This window comes from Amblyomma mixtum, chromosome 8, assembly GCF_055824585.1.
Source record: "Amblyomma mixtum isolate Tamu chromosome 8, ASM5582458v1, whole genome shotgun sequence".
NCBI lineage: Eukaryota > Metazoa > Arthropoda > Arachnida > Ixodida > Ixodidae > Amblyomma > Amblyomma mixtum.
In genome coordinates this window covers 19,814,838-19,833,594 of record NC_143019.1, presented here as the reverse complement: position 1 = coordinate 19,833,594, position 18,757 = coordinate 19,814,838, and the positions used below count along the sequence as shown (strand labels likewise).

Below are 18,757 nucleotides of genomic sequence, written 5' to 3'. Positions count from 1 at the left end.
TTGTACGACAAACGTTATGTGGGGTTAGTATTTCATAAAGCTTATTTACTAGGGCTTTGGTTTGATACGGGACTCATGATCATAAACATGAAATTTTAACAATGTGTGAACATTATACCGCCTTTATATACCGAGTGTTATTGCACACTATTCTGCATAGCACCATAACACTCACCACGGGGAAGGCTTCCGATTAGCCTGGGAAACAGCAGGACACAAGTGCGCCTACTAAGGAGTAATATGGGAGGTATTATAAATTAGATTACATTAAGCATCATAAGGAGAAAATAAAAGCCCGAGGGATTCAGGCAGTTTAGAAACAAACGCCAGTGAACCAGTCTGGACCGAAGCTGCAAGCGCTTACGCCGCCGCAGAGCGCATACTACGGTGCCCTGCTATGGCCTCCTGATATTCGCAAATACGCCTTCTCTCTGCAGTGCTACTTTCGCGACATGTATACGGCTCACCCTTACAAAAAAAAAGTTTTCGAGAGTCTATAGAGTGTCTATAGACTTCTGTCTATAAAGTCTATAGTTTGTCTTAAGACAAATCCTAGAGAGCAGTCTGTAGGCAAGACAAATGCCATAGACAGTCTATAGACAATCTATAAATTTATTTCCATACACTTTTAGTAGACTTGTCTATAGATAGTCTATAGACTATGAATAGACAAAAAGCAATATTTATAGGAAGTCAAGAGAGTCAAGAAGTCTATAGACTGTCTATAGACCATTTTTATAAGTGCAGTTTCCCACTTGCTTACTTACTGCTTCGAATTTTCCGCGGAGTATAAAACACTGGTGGGATGCATAGCCAGCTAGCCGGGCATGGTCGACGTCACGCCTGTGATCAAGAGCGCCCCCATTTAGAGAAACGCGTAACTCGCCCTCGCCGGACGCTTAGAGGGAACAGCGCGGCTAGTCTGACACCGGTGACGAGGTTTAGCTGCGCTAAATCTGTCTTCGAAAACAACCTGGTGTGATTGTGCAATGAATTGGAGCGGGATAATTCCTGCTGCTCGGCCGCACTAGATAAAGCGTCAGCAGGTTGGATAGCTGCGAAGATAGGCGATGACACCTGTGCTGGATCTAACTTGTTGTTTGCTTATCCCCATCACGCCATTATGGTCACAACCGACACGTCGCCCAAACTAAATGAAGACCTGAAGAATCATTGCTCCATACGCCTGATGATGTGAACGCAAAATACATATTTATATGCGACAGACGTGACGGGAAACAGAGGCCGATAACAGAGGACCTGGGAAGTGTGGAATGAAATGAATCGTTAGAAAATGCGCCCCTGCTTTCCGTGAGTGTCACTTCTTTAGGAACGGAATTTGGAAGGTCATTTTTCTAGTCTTTGTTCAATTCCTCCAAAAGTGTCCCTTGTAGCACGGCATGGTTTGTACACCATTATCTACTTCGCGTATTCCAAATAAATTGCAGATATGTCCATCTAATCAATCCTTATGCATGCAAAAATAAGTAGTGGGCTTCAACAAACACCGTAATTAGAGGGGTTTTTTAAACAATCTCGCTGTTTAACGGTTCTTTAATATTCGCAGATATCTTGGCACTCCGCAGTCACTGCGTTTCGAATGTAACAATATGCGGCATTAACTGGAATCAAACCCACGAACTTTGGTTCAGTGGTATTAAGGTGTAACCAAACAGCCTTCCTTGTAAACACGGAAAATTTTTATGAGGTAACACCGAAATTGTTCGCATAAATTGTGCGTATAAGAGAGCATACCCTGAGTTATTTTCCAAATTCCGACATTCTCGGGAGCAGTCGAGCATGCGTTTCAGCACATTTCAGCGCGTTGCTGTGGCTGTTGGCAGGGTAACCGAGCTGGTCTTTGGGCGAACACAGAATGGCCAAAAAACGCGAATGTAGGCAGTGGCTCAGCTCAGCTATGCCAGGATATACGCAGCGGAGGCGAGCGCAACGACGAGGCGCGCGGTGTGACGTCATAACAAACGGCGGCGGTGGCTCCACGGCGAGGCGCGTGGTGTGACGTCATGCCAGATGGCGCGGCAAGCGCGCGGCGTCCGCCAGCTGCGGCGGTTGCTAGGCAACGGCTCAAGGTCGGTCTCTGTTAAGGTGGAGGCTTGGGCATATGGTACATCATATATAAGTGAAACAGCGCTAGACACGGGACGAAGGAAGAAGCCTTGTGCTGTGTTGTTCTTCCTTCGTCCCGTGTCTAGCGCTGTTGTACTTATATATCGGTCTCTGTGCCTCCTTGGAGCACCGCCACAGCGAAATCACAAGTTCGCGGCCAATGTAGCTTTCGCTACAAAAGAGTACTTTATCAAGCAGTGTATTAATATAGCTAGTGTCAAAACACTCACTCAAGGGGGCAACAGTTTACGATTAGCAGGCAGGTTTTCGAAGTGGCAACGAAGCTGTGTCACTCAGCTCGACATTCATAACTGCACACGCTGCAGAAAACAGATGGCCGCTCTTAAAGGTGGGGTTTGCTTCTGCACACATTTTCCTGGTGTCTTAAAGGTTGACACCTCCCTGAGGCTTTTCTGAAGCCCCAGACAACGCTTCTGCAGTTGACTGCGCTTGTAAGGCTACAAACCTCCAATTAGCTGACGGCTAATACGGAAATCGCACAGGAGCTTTAGTAGAAGGTGCTTCATGTGTAGCTGAATTCGCTCTTGCTCTCACACTTCAAGGCAACTTTTGCAAGCGAAATTTAGTCAGTTTAAGACATGGACTGTGTTTCCGATTGCTTTCCGTCAAGAGCATGTTCTGTCCGAAGTAGTTCACAGAGTCCCTCGCTGAGTTGTACCTGAGCTGCAAACTCACTTTTTTGGCCAGCAGCTGTAGTATTTCTGCGGTCCGAGTCAGCGGTGCTGCTCGGCGTTGGCTGTATTTTATATTAAGCTAATGTGTAATGGAAGAACTTCGCTTTTTTTTTGCCTTTCAGCCCCGAAACCACCCAAAGACAATGGGAAAACTACTCAGACACCGGGTGATGCTGCAACAACAGATGCGGAGGGTCCCCCAGGTGCTGACACTGCAGCTCCTCCGGATCCCGGCGCTCCAGAACCTGAACCTCCAGCACCTGCACCTCCTCCTCCTCCGCCACCTCCTCCCCCGCAACCCTCGCCACCCGGGGCACCCCCGCAACCCCCGCCACCTCCCCCACCCCCGCCCACGACGAAGAAGACGACGACGACAAAGCTCCCATGTAAGCTCCTGCTTGTGTCTTCAAAGCGCCTACAATACGATCTCCTTTGTTCCTCGGCTGTCTTCCTAACGTGTGCCTGCCTCCCTTGCTTGCAGTTGAGTGACTTGTAGCGGTAAAGAGTTGTAAATGCCAAACAGGCCGATACGTATCCGTCCTGTACCACCAGTGAGGCAGCGCGCCGGTGTATTTAATTCAATTCGCTTTCTCGGTTTTTGAGGGGAGGCTGAGGCTACAGGCTCTCTGCGGCCTTACAAAGGCCCCAGCCCCCTCTGTACAGTCTTGACAGCAGTGGTCCGTCTGCCACGTATTACAGACATAATACTCAGTAAGTACAAAGAAAATGTCTGACAAACAGTGAACTCAAAATCCGACACATATGCACAGTCTACAAGGATCTACTTACTAGAATAGCCAATGTTATGAAAGCGTTACAATCTCATAACTGAAAGCGAAAGACAGCAAAGTTTAAACACATACATATAGAACGTTGTACAAGAAATCATCAATTTGTTACACATGCACATAGGACGTATAACTCCATAGAGCGCATCACAAGAAAAAAGCAAGAATGACAAACATATTATGAACCGTTTAATACCTGCAACGAACATAAAAAGATCTTATGCTGAAGCTTAATAAATCACAATGCATAGAGCATAAATTAATAAAGAAGCATACATTGTAAGGCACCACTCGCACGTAAAAAGGAAAAAAAGACAAGCCAAAGAAGTGATGCAGTGGTTATAATATAGGTTTTCGTTTAACAGCAGTTCTATCACGTTCTTTTTAAACGAATGTTGCGCACAGTTGAAATTTAGCAGATGTAGTATTTTGTTTGTTATTTCAATAGACGGCAACATAAAAGTTTGTTTCTCATAGTTGGTTCGTACCTTAAGAGTATGTGTTATATTCTGTCTGAAACAATATTTGAACTAGTTACATTGGTAGAGCCTGGCAGGCGTTTTTTTTCATGCATGAATTGAAGTAGCTTCATGAAATAAATTTTACCCTCACGAAGCATAGCATACTCTCGAAAGAGTGAAGGAGTTCTCAGATCTGTAACAGGGCTGTGGTAGTTCGATAGTATACGAAGAACCCTTTTTGTAGTATAATAAATCTATTGTAGTTAGTTTTATTAGCAGTTCCCCATATCAAAATGCCACAAAGTTTAAAACAGACAAGAGCATTGCATATTTGTTCCTTCGGCCAGAGCAGGATTATGTCTGCTAGTCTATAAAATATGAACATGCCATGATAAATCTTCGTGAAACCATACTCCCAAAAATTATTGTCCTTTTAGACACTCAATCCCTAGGCTTCCGTATTTTGATTTCAATCTTTCTTGGTACTTTCTTACTCTGTGGCTTAAATACAATGTATAATTTTTTGTTGCATTTAACTGCAATCTGTTTGCACGTAACCATTCTGATAGTTGATTCATATAGATGTTTACATTTTGCTGTAGCAGAATGATGTCGTGTGAAGCAAAGAATACATTGAGATACATAGCCAATTTTTGTGTACCTGGAATATTCGGGATGTCATTAACATAGACCAAAAATAATAATGGGCCCAGTTCTTAACCTTGCGGTAAGCCCCGCTTTAATTCTAATGGATCCGATGAGATGTTTAAAAGATTAACTGCTGTCTTTTGCAGTCACAACTCCTCATAAGCTTTACCGCAATCCCCCCCCCCCTCCCCACATTCTGCACATTTCTAATTTTGAGAACACATGATCGATAGAGTCGAAAGCTTTTCTTAAATCGAGGAATAATCCAAGTGTAAACATTTTCCTTTCAATATTTTCAGTTATGTTATCCTTAATATCTAATAATGCATCCTCGGTTGACTTCTCTTTCTGGAATCCGTACTGATGTGGGGAAATTACTTCATGCTTGATAAAAAATGTTTTCATGAATTACATCCTCAAATATTTTAGAAAACACTGTCACCCCTGAGATTGGCCTATAGTTTGAAAGGTTATCACCATCGCCACCTTTGAAGACAGATGTCACTTTTGCCACATTTAGCGCATCTGGAAAGACTCCCGAGGACTTTTTAAATTAATGATAAAAGCTAGTACATGACTGATTTCACTGGCAACGTAATTATCTGCTTCGGGTGCAATGCCGTCCATTCCAGGGGCTACATTGTTTTTCAGTCTATGGATAATGTTTCGTACTTCCGTCGGGTTTGTCTGTTGCAAAAAGATAGAACTGGAGATGTGGGCTGCGATCGTCGTTATAGGGTTGCTATCTGTCTGTACCGATGTTGGGTATTTCAGTCTATGGATAATGTTTCGTACTTCCGTCGGGTTTGTCTGTTGCAAAAAGATAGAACTGGAGATGTGGGCTGCGATCGTCGTTATAGGGTTGCTATCTGCCTGTACCGATGTTGGGTATTCCCCCGTTTTTATGAAGTGCTTACTCATAGCACTTTCCAAATCTGTGTCTTCTGTTTGGTGCCCTCTTGTCAACGTTGCTCTTACTTGATTTCGTTTATTCCTGCCTGCTATCGTATTCACTGAGTTCCATACTTTTTTCGGTTGTTTGCGCATGTCAGAGAAGAGGCTTTTACAATATCTGTGTCTAGCTTTCCTGAGATGTGACTGAAGCTTGTTTCTGAGTTTACCGTATGCCTTAAATAATATCTTGGTCACGTGTTCGTACGAAGGATTTATACGTAGCATTTTTATTTTTAATCCGTTACTATGGCTTTAAATCTATCCATGGTTTTCTTGTCTTCTTGCGTGTATCACGAACCGCCGTTAATGGAATCGCTGAATCATAGCAAGTGAGTATATGCTTTAGAAAAAGGTGATGTGCCTTGACTGCAGTTTTGCCAATCCAATGCCGAAATTAGACACCGAAATAGTTCAAGCGTATGAAAGTTGATCTTACGATGGAAACGGACTTCATGGCTTTTTTTCATTGCTAAGGACGCTGAGTTTGCAACACAAAAGACAGGGAGGATGTGGTCACTTAGAGCAAATGCAACAGCACCAGTCACTATGCTCGTGTCGTCTATGTTTGAGACAGAAATATCGAGCAAAGTAGCACCAGTGGGTGACAACCTAGTTGCTCTGTCGATATGATTTTTGCAACCAAGGCACAGTAACAGATTTGTTGTTACCTCTGAGGGCTATGTATCAGTCGCGTTCGTATTTATGTTTATATCCCCAGTTATTATAAATGGTTCATTTCTCGAACATCGAAGCTCAATAAAAGCTTAAGGAAGAGACTGAAGTTTCTTTTGCCACCACTCGGTGGCTTACATATAACAGACACGCGAAAAGTCAGACATTCTATATCATCATTAATTTTAGAAAACTCCCAAACAATAGAGAATACAAGAGACGGCTTCAGAAAAATTGCGACTCCTCCGCCCCTTTTCTGATGCCTTCCCAAGTATTGTGAACGGTGTCCACGAAAGCTCGGTATATCGTCATCTTTAGTTAGCGATGTTTCTGTTAAGAACATAATGTCTAGTTTGCCTTCGGTTATTTCTAATAAGCTATTTAATTCATCTAGTTTGTTCTTCATGCTTCTAGTGTTAATGGGCATTGCTGTTAATGCGTTGCAGTGGGTCAAGGTCATAAACATCATTATCGCTTTTTTAAATGGCCATAATTAGGACAGGGAAAAAAAGTCAAAATTGTTATGAGGAATTATTTAACCAGTGATTTTCGAGAGATCAGAGAGCGATGCAGTGCGTATGGCGGTCGAGATTTCATTTTTACGAACTAGTATTTTGCGGTTACACGTCCACAAAAACTTCCACTTTGCCTCCTCCGCTTTCTTCCGTTCCGCTCCAAGCAGGATCTTGTTGATCTGGGTCAGGTGCTCATTAATATAAACGGAGTCTTCTTTCTCAAACCCAAGTTAACCACTTCGTCTCTGCCTTTTTGAGCACGTTATTTCTCTTCGTTCTCTGCGCGAGCCGGACGACAATGTTCTGCGCTCCATCCTTACGGGTTAGAACCCAGTGACGCGTCTCGATGTCGGTTTCACTGATGCCTTCTCCGAGAGCAGCCCCAATTTTTTTCAACAGCCTGCATTGCATCACATTCTTCCGAAATCCCTTTGATTTCGAGATTATTTGATCTCTGGTAATCCTCAAGTTCCTGCACTTTTTGCGTCAGTTTCTCACTTTCGCTTTTCAAAGCAGTTCTCAAACTCGTCAATTCTTTGATTTCACTCCTCAATGCCGCGATTTCTTGGCCGAGGCCTTTGACATTCGTCACATGTCTCTGAACAAAATTTCATACTCTTTCCTAATTCCCTTCAATTCTATTCGCATGCCACATTTTAAATTTCAATTTGTTAACTAAGATCTTTCAGCTCTTTTGGATCGACTTTCTTTTGCATCTTTAGTGTCTTTTCCGCCTTCCGTACCAGGCATTTCGCTCGCTTAAGTGGTTATTTCACATCAACACTCAACACAGTGTATTATAGGCAGTCATGGAATGAACAGTCACTTGATGCGACAGCAGTGCATAGGAGTAGCAAGCAAGGAAAAACCTCCCAGGTGGGTTCTTCCTTTACCTGCAAATGCAGACAGTGCAGAATGAGATGCTCGTGCTCGAAGCACTGCCTCCGAACTGAGCCTAAGCGCCTAGTTTTAAAAGGCGTCAGACGTCTATGTAAAAAAAAAAAAAAGCACTAAGTTCGTTGATGAAGCCTTTCATAAGAGAAGGCTAGTGAATGCGAGCATCGCTAAGGCGTCATGCGGCACCCGATGTGTGTTTTCTTTGTCACGTGGTTGTGAGCCTTGGTGTATTAGTAGCTGTTGCTTTATAGCAGTGACTACAAATTAGCTTATTTGTTAAATATGGTAGAAGACAAGCCATTTAAACCCAGAAAAGCATAAAGGAATGTTTTTATTTTATTGTGTCAGCCAATGGGTAATAGCAGAGTTATCATTTCTTAAAGATAATTTATTAGAATGTAGCATAGCATTTGCTGACTCAAGTCTTTCCGTTCTCCCGCACCCTCACAGTCTCCGTCACGGAGCTGGTCTGCACCGTTGGAGACCGATCCGTGATGCCGTACATGTTGCCGCCGGACGGCCTGTGCCACTTCGTCTTCTACGTCGACGTCGGGGTGGCAGGCAACAAGCTGCACGGCGTCGAGAACGACTTCAGCTGGACGGTGTTCCAGACTGAGATCAAGAAACGGTCGCAGACGAAGGGCGGCGTCTCTTTCGACGTCCGGTGAGCTCGGCTCCTTCTGCGGAGCGTTCGGAGCACATGCAGGCCGACTTGTGTCCAGAAGTTTCGGACAAAAAACTTAACATTGGAAAATTGCACGATACTTTTACGGAAATATTTAAAGTAATGATCCATTCTTCTGCTGTGTAGCTTACTCAGTCAGTAACCCCTCAGTGACCCCTCTACCAGGTCAGTGACCCCTCTTGCAGTGCTAACGCTCTCTGTCATTTCTGCCCCTCACATCAACAGAGTGGAAACGATAGCAGCCATCCGAGACCATCAGCTGCTCAAGAATGCTCTTACTATTATGTGATCAAGCAGCCACTGTAACTACTGCGGTATTAATTGCTTCACTGCGTTCTTCTGTTTACCAAATGAACGATATACGCAACTCCTTTAACTAATAACGCGCTATAAGAGAGCGGGATCAACCTGAAAGTTTTCGAAAATCCGCAAAGGTACCTATAAAGCTGCGAAGCCTTCATTGCAACGTCCATAGAACACCCAAGGCGACGAGATCATCGCGAGTAGCTCAAAGTGGCGGGATCAGATCCCTGGTGCGGCGGCTGACACATTTCGATGAAGGCCAATTACAAAATCACCAGTTTGCGGCGGCGCGAGAGCACTGCATGCTGCCAGCCCTAGTGTGGCCGAACTTAAAGGTGCACTGAACAGGAATCTGAACTCTTCTTTTTTCCGGGGGAGCTCGATCTGCACGTCCCCAGCATTCTTAGAAACTTAAGTATTGTCCTGTGCGGCCGATTTCCCAAATTTAAACCGAATTAAATGTCCAAGCTCCCACCGTTTCTTGGAACTCGCAGCTGAAGGTAGGAGTAGTCAACTAACGCGTGGAGTGCCTTTCAGGCAGTCGCGTGGCGGCTTCGCTTTCACTTTTATTTTGTTTTCTAGGTTTCTGTGAATAGATCCAGTCAGAGACAACATAACTGCAAATTAGGCCCACGAAAATAAAAATACGCGTGGACTTTTTGCTTTCGCCGATCGCTACTTATCACTCCGCCAATGGCAGAGCAGCAAGCTGCCATGGGACTGGCTGAAAGGTTGTTTGACTACTGCTAGCGTCATCGGTGAGTTAAAAAAAGGGCGGGAGCCGGGACATTTAATCCGTTTTAAATTAAGGAAATCGGCCGCACATGACAATAATTTGAATTTTCTAAAAATGCTCGGAACGTGTAGGTCGAGTTCCCGCGGGTAAAAAGACGAGTTGAGATTCCTGTTTAGTGCACCTTTAATCCGGAGCCCTATACTACGGCGTCTCTCATAATCCACGTCGAGATCTTCGTGTCACATTTTCCCATCAAATTTACGAATGCGCCCAGAATGCTGCTTCTAGAACTGTCACAGTGCCTGACTAGGGCCGTTCCTGCTGCCTTTTGACGCTTCCTTCAGGAATATTTCGCATTTCTTGCCGTCTATCCCGCGCGGTGCGCATAATCTGTGCCATCTTTCCTTTCAGCTACGTCGACGTGTCCAGCCTGGGCAACCAGAATGTGGCCAGGGAGGTGAACGCCCTGGCCGGAAACAACATGATGCACTTCGGCCTGCTCAGGGTGATCACCCAGAGCTCGAAGCTGCCCGGCCTTATAACTAAAGCTAAAAACATCCTAGATGTGAGTAGGCAACACTGTGCCCTCATTCACGACGCTGTTATTTTGCATTGTTCGAGATTGGAAGAGGGAAAGAAAGGCGCATTTGGAGACCGAGTCGAAAGCGGTGGACGAAGACGCCATCTCTCGTCGTATCTTATAAACCAGCCGACTTGTAAGCAGACAGTTCACTGATAAACTTAACGGTTCGTTCATGCACACTCGGATGACAAAAACCTTGCTTCAAGTGTCGCCGGACTGATGCTTACCGTCTCGTCGTTTTCCGCGCATTAAACACGTACTGAATCTGGAGATGGAGAAAGCGGATGAGTTGGCGGGAGGCGGGCGGGTTACGAGAGAAAACTGCGTCCCCTGAGGGTTGGGCGGAATGTCGAGGGAATGCGGCGTCTCAGTGATTGACGGACTGAATCACGCCGCCCTCCTCCATAAAAGGAGAAAGCTAATGCCAACGTGTACTCTCATCAATCGCATGATCGTGTGTGGCTTTTCTAACGCGATCGGTTTTGAGGGTCCCGTTCCAAGGAAAATTCGCCGTCCTCGTCATCGCCGGTGGCGGGAGCGAAACATTCCTCGAGAAGCAGTCACCCCCTTGCCGCCTAGGTCACGTGAACATGTGACGTCATGACAACCGCCCTATAATGGCAGGCATCAGTTAATGACTGGACGCAAGAGGTTGCTGGCGAAGGGCAACCTGGGTTTCACAAGCCCCACCGCTGGCTGTGTTTCAAACAGCCATCTGCCAGGCCAGGGGCGCATCGCTTAACCTGTGCCCCACTGCGCCAGAAGTGGTATGAGGACTGCCCGCCATCAAAGACTGTAGAGGATAACCAGCTCCATATATATGGGCATGTAGCAGAACCAAGGCGACAGCTATGGAGTACCTGCTCGTGAGGAATCTTCAATGCTATCACATTGCACTCTTATCGGTAAGATAAGGGTTATGTGATGATGAAAGATAAAACATTATCCGTGTCTGCAAAGTGATACGCAAAGAGGACCTCAGGCCTCGAAAGGATCCCATTAACTCTATCGCTTCGTACCCTTAAGGTGGAGCTTGAATCTCCCCTCCATTTTTGTGTGTCTGGACTGACAGCTGTCGTGGTTAGACAGCTTGCGCTATCTCATTAGAAGTAACGTCTTGTAGTTGCTCTGCAACTCCCGTTTCATGATGCGCCCAACAACTTCTTTCGCGCAAGACAAACCTGGCAACCAAAACGCTTTGTCACAGGGGGTAGAAGACTGTCCCAAAATTTCTCTTGGGGAAACACCACGCAAAAAAAAAAAAACTGCATTACAGCCACCGAGCGAACTTCATGAGAGATAAACTTTCGATGACAATCCGACGAGCTCGAAAGATTCTGTAATATAGTCACATACCTACTGAAATTTTCTATGTGGCGGATCTCACAACTCCGTGTTTCCATGTGGAATATATGGAGTATATACGGGGCGTATCGAGTCGATTTAGACTGTATGGAAAGCGCTTATCGAAGTTTACGAACCATATGTGTCGTCATGCACACTATTTAGAGAGTATGGAAATTTTATGAATGGGCTGATGAATGACGTCTTTTATTCCATCTCATGAAAAGCTTAGACTCCATACAGAAAACATATGAACTCCCATATGGTTTCTTATATCATATGCGCTCCATATTCCAGTAATTCGATACGAGCGACCAATATGGAACGTTTGAGTAGGGATATGCAGCATTTTTCTGTTTAGGGTAAGAAATCATATGCGCTCCATATTCCAGTAATTCGATACGAGCGACTCACATGGAACGTTTGAGTAGGGATATGCAACATTTTTCTTTTTAGGGTAAGAAAACTTTTGTCGCATCAGTTTATCAAACCAGCCCATATATTTCATTCAAGGAGAACATTTTTTAAGAAAGCCTTTAAGCGCTTATACTCGCGGCCATGACTCTGTCCGTCCGTTACATCTGAAGTGAAAGTCGTAACTAGTCATTACTAGTCAAGTCATGACTGGTTAGTCATTAACCAATCACGACTCGTTTGTCAACTAATTAATCATTACTAGTCATTAACCGATCACGACTAGTTAGTCATGACTGGTCAGTCATTACAAGTTAGTCATTAACCAATCATAACTAGTGTTTAATTAACTAATTAGTCATTACTAACTAGTCATTAATCAGTCATGACTGGTTAGTCATCAACTAATTAGTCACGACTAACTAGTCATTAACCGATCATGACAAGTCAGTCATTATTCAGTTATGACTAGTTAGTCATTAACCAATCATGGCTAGGTAGTCATAGGTCACGACCAGCCAATCTAAGTCGCGCCATAGCCGCCTCGTGTGTGCTTACGGACGTCATCTCGTTGGTGGCAAGGCTTTCGCCTCGCGCATTTTGCTTGGACATACAGCATGTACGCAGTATTCAATAAATAAAATAAAAATAAAAAAATCTCTCAAAGTGGTCCCTTAAATATTGCTTTCGCTGCTTGACGCACGGAAAGGAGCCTTGGAGTGTCTTTGGAACCGAGTTTGAAAAGCAGGTTCATAGCGGAAATCGCAGCAGACTGCTTGAAAGGGAAGCTTTAGTCACTGGCTTCTCTTCACGTTGCTATCATATGGGACAAGGTCGCAAAGATTAACACGCCACCTTACCCACGTGCTTGACTTGTGGTGTTGTGGTTGGTGTGAACCGTTTCCTTTTAGTGTTCCCGCGTTTTTGTGGCGAGTGTGAGGCACTCCTGGTAAACCTGAGAACGAATGCCTCTTTGGACGACGTCTTCCACATCGTGTACCCTGAATGCTTCCGAACTAAACGGCGATCATTGTCAGCAACACAACTGAAGTTTTGAGAGGACACGGATGTCTATTCACCGGCATAAAATTATATTTAAATTACTTGGCAGTACGTGGGGAAACTTGCACACATCCAGAAGTAAAAACTTGATGGGACTTAAAACTGTGATAAAAGACATTTTACTTCCAGTATCAGTTCGAAGAAAAGACATGTTATCTCTTGAGTAACCCTTAAATAATGAGTGTTGAAATGAAAACATGAAACCTGGAAAACTTTTGGGTGCATAGTGCTCTCGGAGGAAGCCCCCACAATGGGTGTCGCTATGGGGGACATATTGAGACTGGTCGCGAAAAGGTGGTGGTGGTGGTGAAAAACATTTATAAGCAATTAAATTTTTTACAGAAAGGTGATTGGGGTAGGACCCTATTGGCCCTTTCCCCTCACAGTACTAGGTGGAGCCCCTATTCCGGGGCCCCATTTGCAAGCAACGCCGCCCGCGTCCGTTGAACCAAGGCCTTTTGGCTCTTCAGGTCTTGACAGCCGAGCAGGGCCGCCTCCCAGTCCTCTCTGGTGGGGTTGGGGGGATAGATGTGTTAGATTGACACGCCCAAACCATGTGGAAGGTGTCAGACACCTCCCCACAGAACTGGCACGTGCCATCAAAGGATGTATTGAAATGTTTAAGCACCGCCGGGCACAGTACAGTGTTAGTGAGAATTTTGATGAGGAGGCGCTCGTCAGCGCGATCCAGACCCTTACAAGGGGCCGGGTAGCGCCGGTGCTCCTCCTTGTAGTAATCGGTGATTTGTTTGAATGTAATGGCCAGATTGTCTGATTGGGAGTACCCTTCCATGGACAGGGAGATAGCCCGGGGAGAGAGTGCGCGGGCAGCCTGATCGGCCTGTTCGTTTCCCTGGAGTCCCTGGTGACCGGGGGCCCAAATCAGGTTGCGTGGAGTTGGATCTTCAGATCGACAGCTATATTCCAGTATGCGCCAGGCAAGCGGGGGAGCCCAGCCCAACTCGTAGTTCCGACAGGCCCCTCGCGAGTCGGTGATGATGTGTTTTGACTTGGTATTCGTGAGAGCCAGAGCAATGGCAATCTCCTCCGCGTGTGTTGCGCTGTAGGCTTTGAAAGTGAGCCCGTTAACTGTGTTTGTGTTGTGTACGACTGCGGCCGTCTACCACCCCCCGTGGTGTGGGCCGGCAACGTCTACGTAATACACATGTTCTTGGTTACCATAGTATCGCGCCAACGCTTCCGCGCGCGCCTGGCGACGACCGCTATGGTCTTCTCTGGACATGTTGCGGGGAAGGGGTCGGACCCGGAGGGCGCGTCTCCAGGGTTCTGGCACTCTCTCCCTTTCCTCATTGTGGTAGTCGTGTTTGATGTGTAGCCGGTCCAAGAGGAAAGAACGTGTAAGGACATGAGTGAATAAAAAATGACTGCGAAAAATTAGCGCTCAAAACACGCTCAGGAAACTGCTTTGAAAGAGAGAATTAGTCCCATAAAAGTAAATCAATTAGTCTGACGGAAGAAAAAACAACCTGCCTCCGGTTAGATGCCAACCCGTGACCTGCGCATGTGGCGTGCGGTACTCTGCAACTGAGCTAAGATGGCGCCTGTCCAGCCTTTACTGCATTTGTGTTGAGTGTAGCCCAACTTGCGAGTAGTCACCGGCGCCTCCCTCGAACATAACTGCAAATGCCGGTGGTTAGTTAGGGGTGTGCGAATATCAAAATTTTCGAATACCAATCGAATACGAATACTTAGTTCCGAATATCGAATCGAATATCGAATAATCAAGGACAGACGCATTTAACCACTACAAAACATTTATTTGGGCACCCAAGAACATCACAGTTCAACTATCGATGATTAAATGAACACAAAAGGTGTGTGTGGCTGCACAAAAAGTATCAAAGTCTCGAACATTATTCTTAGAAGAGTGGAAATATCAGAGAAGATGGCTAGTACACAGCATTGATTAAGGCTAGCTTGCCATCAGCACAAAAGCGCGTTGCTGGGATGAACATAAAAGGTTGTCGTGAAGGAAAACCAGCTGCACCACATGGTCAGACAGAAGTAGTTCCCTTCTAACTGAAACGACTCCTCCAGCGACAGAAAATGCCCTCTCACTTGGCACTGACCTGGCACGTATTGCGAGGTACTTCGTGCACAGCTCTGACTATACCAGCTTCGCAGGTATAGCCACAAAAAAGCTCACCAGCGCAGTCAGCTACGGCATGGCCCTTGGAGGAAGAAAGAATTTTCCTTCCGTTTAGGCGCCGCCATGTTGTTATATGTGTCGATAGGGCTTGCGGACCGAATGAACGCCGGTGCTCACAATGAATATTCGGCTAGATACGAATATTCGCGTCGGGTCGAATATTCGAAACAACACGAATACTTGGATTTTGAATCGAATACGAATACTAAAAATAAAATATTCGAAATATATTCGAAAATTTCGAATATTCGCACACCCCTATAGTTAGTAGAACATCGTACGCGAATGCGAAGGTCGTACGCTCGGATCCCACCTCCGGTTTTCAGTTTCTTTCCTTAACCGCCTATTGTGATCAGAACGTATTAAAGTATTTATTACTCATCTGTCATTGATGAACTTCAAAATAGACACGTTCCCCTATGCTTCTTTTGGTTTCAGTGACTGTTGGATTCATTCACATGTTAAATCATTGTATGGTTCGTCAAGTCGCAAAGACTAAATGTAAACTACAGGCTGAAAATGTCAGCCCTAAAAACTTCACCACTGATCGAGCGAGGGCACAATTTCATCCACTTCTATGTGGAGTCAGGAGACCATGATATCAAGACGTAAGCTGCCAAGAGCAATGCAGCTATTTTATTCTGATCGTAAAGAGTGAGACTCCTTTATAACGCTGATGTCTGCTCCGGAACCCTGCAGTTCACTCTACTGAAATTGGGAGCCACCGGCATTTTGCTAGCACTGGCATGGAGGATCCTTTTCTGATATGCCGTGTTGAGCTTAGCGCTTAGATAGGCACGATAATCTGGGCCGTTGAAAAATATTGTTGAGTTGGAGTTGCTCCTCGCACTGTACTAAATGCTCAAACCAACCAAAAACCTCTCAGAGACGTCTAGCTAGACGTCTCTGAGAGGTTTTTGGTTTGCTGTGTTCCTGTAAATATGCTTGAACCAGTGCTACCGTCCTCGATGCATGCATGCACCGGACGGACCTTAGCTGCCCGAAACGTCGCTAATTCCAACCAGCTTTAGCTGATTAATACGCTAAGCCAGTAAGCTTAGCTTTACTGGTAACCTGACAGCAGTATTTACCGGAACAGCAAGAGCCTGGATGCAATTACTGAAAGTGGAGGGATTGTTCATTCAACACTGAATTTGAACATTCTGTTTTGTTCGAGTATATACATGTTCTCGTCACGAGAACTCCGCGTGATTTAAATAATGTGGCGGGCGCTGTAATTTGCGTCACTGCGCAAAGGGGGCGCCTTTAGTCAGTGAGCTCACGAAATCAGGACAGATATGCTAACGCATTCCCTTACGCATCGCTAGCAATGACCACCTGTGAATTGTATATTTCATTGCGTGAAGTGCGTACTCTCTTGATACCTAACTGTTCCCAACCTGTTTTCCTCGCAGAAACTAAAAAGCATGCAAGGTAACGACAAGAATAAAAGAACAATGTTAGCACTTGGCCTGTACGACTACAAAAACGCATGGGACACGTACCAGGCGCAGTTTAAACTGGCCGTCGAGTGAGTACAGCAGCAGCGACTTGAACTTTCACGGCGTCGTATTTTTCGCTACTTTTTGCCCGTCAACATCAAGCTAGGTAGCCCCAAATGGCGAACGTTTTTGCTTTGTGAATGATGTGCCAAACTCACCCATGTCTGTGATTTATGCGTGTGATGGGAAGCGAATTAGGTCGCTGCACGTGATTACAGTTCTAGCGCCATCTCTTGTCACTACGGGCACTGAGCCAAAGCAAGACATAGCCTCCGAAATTACCCACGTGCGAGCGGGCGTGGGTAATCTCTGAGGCTATGGGCTAGAGAGTCTTGACTTACCCTCGCAGCTTCCCGCTCTCTCTCTCGCCCGCGCGTGTAATGGAGCCACGCGTGGGTCGTCGTAGGACATCCGTATCAAAAGCTATCTCTTCTAAACACATGACCAGAATGAAGTAGTGGTGAATAAACGATTTGAAACGTGTGCAAGATTGTCGCAGATGCCGAACAAAGCGGAAGGTTAAGAGCCTACGGAGGCCACTGTGAGCATATCCGCTGTCAGCCCCGCCACAGCAGTTTTTCCGAGCTCCCCTTTCAGCGCACGCGGCCAGTGTGAGCCGCTCCTGAGAAATGCGCACGTCCAGATTGTGTTCAGCCGCTCTTTGTGGGCCAATTTCAAGTGATTTTCGAATGCAGCACACAGTAGAGGAAAAAAAATGATTCGTGCGGTCGGTTGGCGGGAGCGTTGGTGCAAGAGGCTTTTGTAGCGAAAGCTACACTGCCCACGAACTTGCGATTTCGCTGTGGCGGTGCTCCGAGGAGGCACAGAGACCGACCTTGAGCCGTTGCCTAGCAACCGCCGCAGGTGGCGGACGCCGCGCGCTCGCCGCGCCATCTGGCATGACGTCACACCACGCGCCTCGCCGCGGAGTCGCCGCCACCGTTTGGTATGACGTCACACCGCTTGCCTCATCGTTGCGCTCGCCTCCGCTCGCTTCGCCAGGTGTGTCGCATGCTTTCGCTACGTATATCCTGGCATAGCCGAGCTAAGCCACTGCCAATTTTTTGGTTCACTCCCTTGGGGTACACTGTCGCTTCATTAAAACATCGCTTGCGAGGGTAGGTTTATGTGATGACACGTCATCTGCATGTACCCGTTTCGCCAGAAGTAACCGAGAAACAGGCTTTTCCTTCTCAACCGTATAACGAACCCTGTACGGTGCCCCTAGGGACCGAAAACTAAGAAAGTGAGGAAAAGGGTTCACCTTGCTATACTCAGATTCAGTGATTAAGGTGCTTTGCTATCCTGCTAAGAAACAAACAACCGGTGCTCGGTTACTTTTGGGTAAAGACGGTACATCTCCCATCGGTACTGCGCCCATTTCAATTGCAGCCTGCAATAGCTGCGGCAACATCGTAGTTCTACCAAACCGTAATATATTATTTTCTTGACGTCATAAACAACCCGAATGCCATAATGATGGAAGTCATCGTGTTGGCACTGTAGTTTTTCCTATGCAAACTGCGAAGTGCGTTGCAATTGTACGTTTACATCGCTGCGAGCAGGTTGAGACAATACGGGGAGGCATTTGCACTCTTTCATTCATCCCACCACAACAGCGCGAAAGCAATCTCCCAGCACTGCAGACGCGTTCACTGGCAACCACGGCAGGCCTTTTCTTGCATACTAACCAAGCCGGAATTGACGTTGGGCTACGCTGTAACCTCAGGCATGTCAGAACGCATTTTAAAGAATGTAAATCTCGCATCACTTGCATCATCACAAAGCCACAATTCAACCCGCATCTTATATCACGTAGATCACCAAGGCGCATGCCAACCAGTGCCGCGGTCACATAATATGCCGTGGTCTACTGGAGTGAGTGAGGTGAATTGAAAAGAACCTCGAACGCGAAACTGCATGAAATACACGAACCGGGAGTGGTTTTGAAATAAGTTAAATAACACCCATGTTCTACTCAACCCTCCGGTCACCAACATCAGGGCGCACCGGGCCTCTCGGGGCGATCTTTGCGCTTTCTGCCTGGTAGCGATATTCTGTAATGGGGTTTAACGTCCCAAAGCAACTGAGGCTATGAGAGACGCCGTAGTGGAGGGCTCCGGAAATTTTAGGACCCCAGGTGGTCAAAATTTCCGGAGCCCTCCACTACGGCGTCTGTCATTGCCTTAGTCGCTTTGGGA

The 18,757-nt window shown here is 46.1% G+C and overlaps 1 protein-coding gene across 1 annotated transcript in view; it reads left to right on the top strand.

Moving 5' to 3' along the window:
• LOC149331573 (uncharacterized) overlaps positions 1-18,757 on the top strand; it is a 38,587-nt gene that overhangs the window by 8,108 nt on the left and 11,722 nt on the right. The window contains exons 3-6 of the mRNA XM_089557372.1: positions 2,945-3,208; positions 8,208-8,421; positions 9,893-10,046; positions 16,470-16,585. Of these exons, the coding sequence (XP_089413498.1) occupies positions 2,945-3,208; positions 8,208-8,421; positions 9,893-10,046; positions 16,470-16,585 (748 nt within the window). The remainder of the gene's footprint in view (positions 1-2,944; positions 3,209-8,207; positions 8,422-9,892; positions 10,047-16,469; positions 16,586-18,757) is intronic.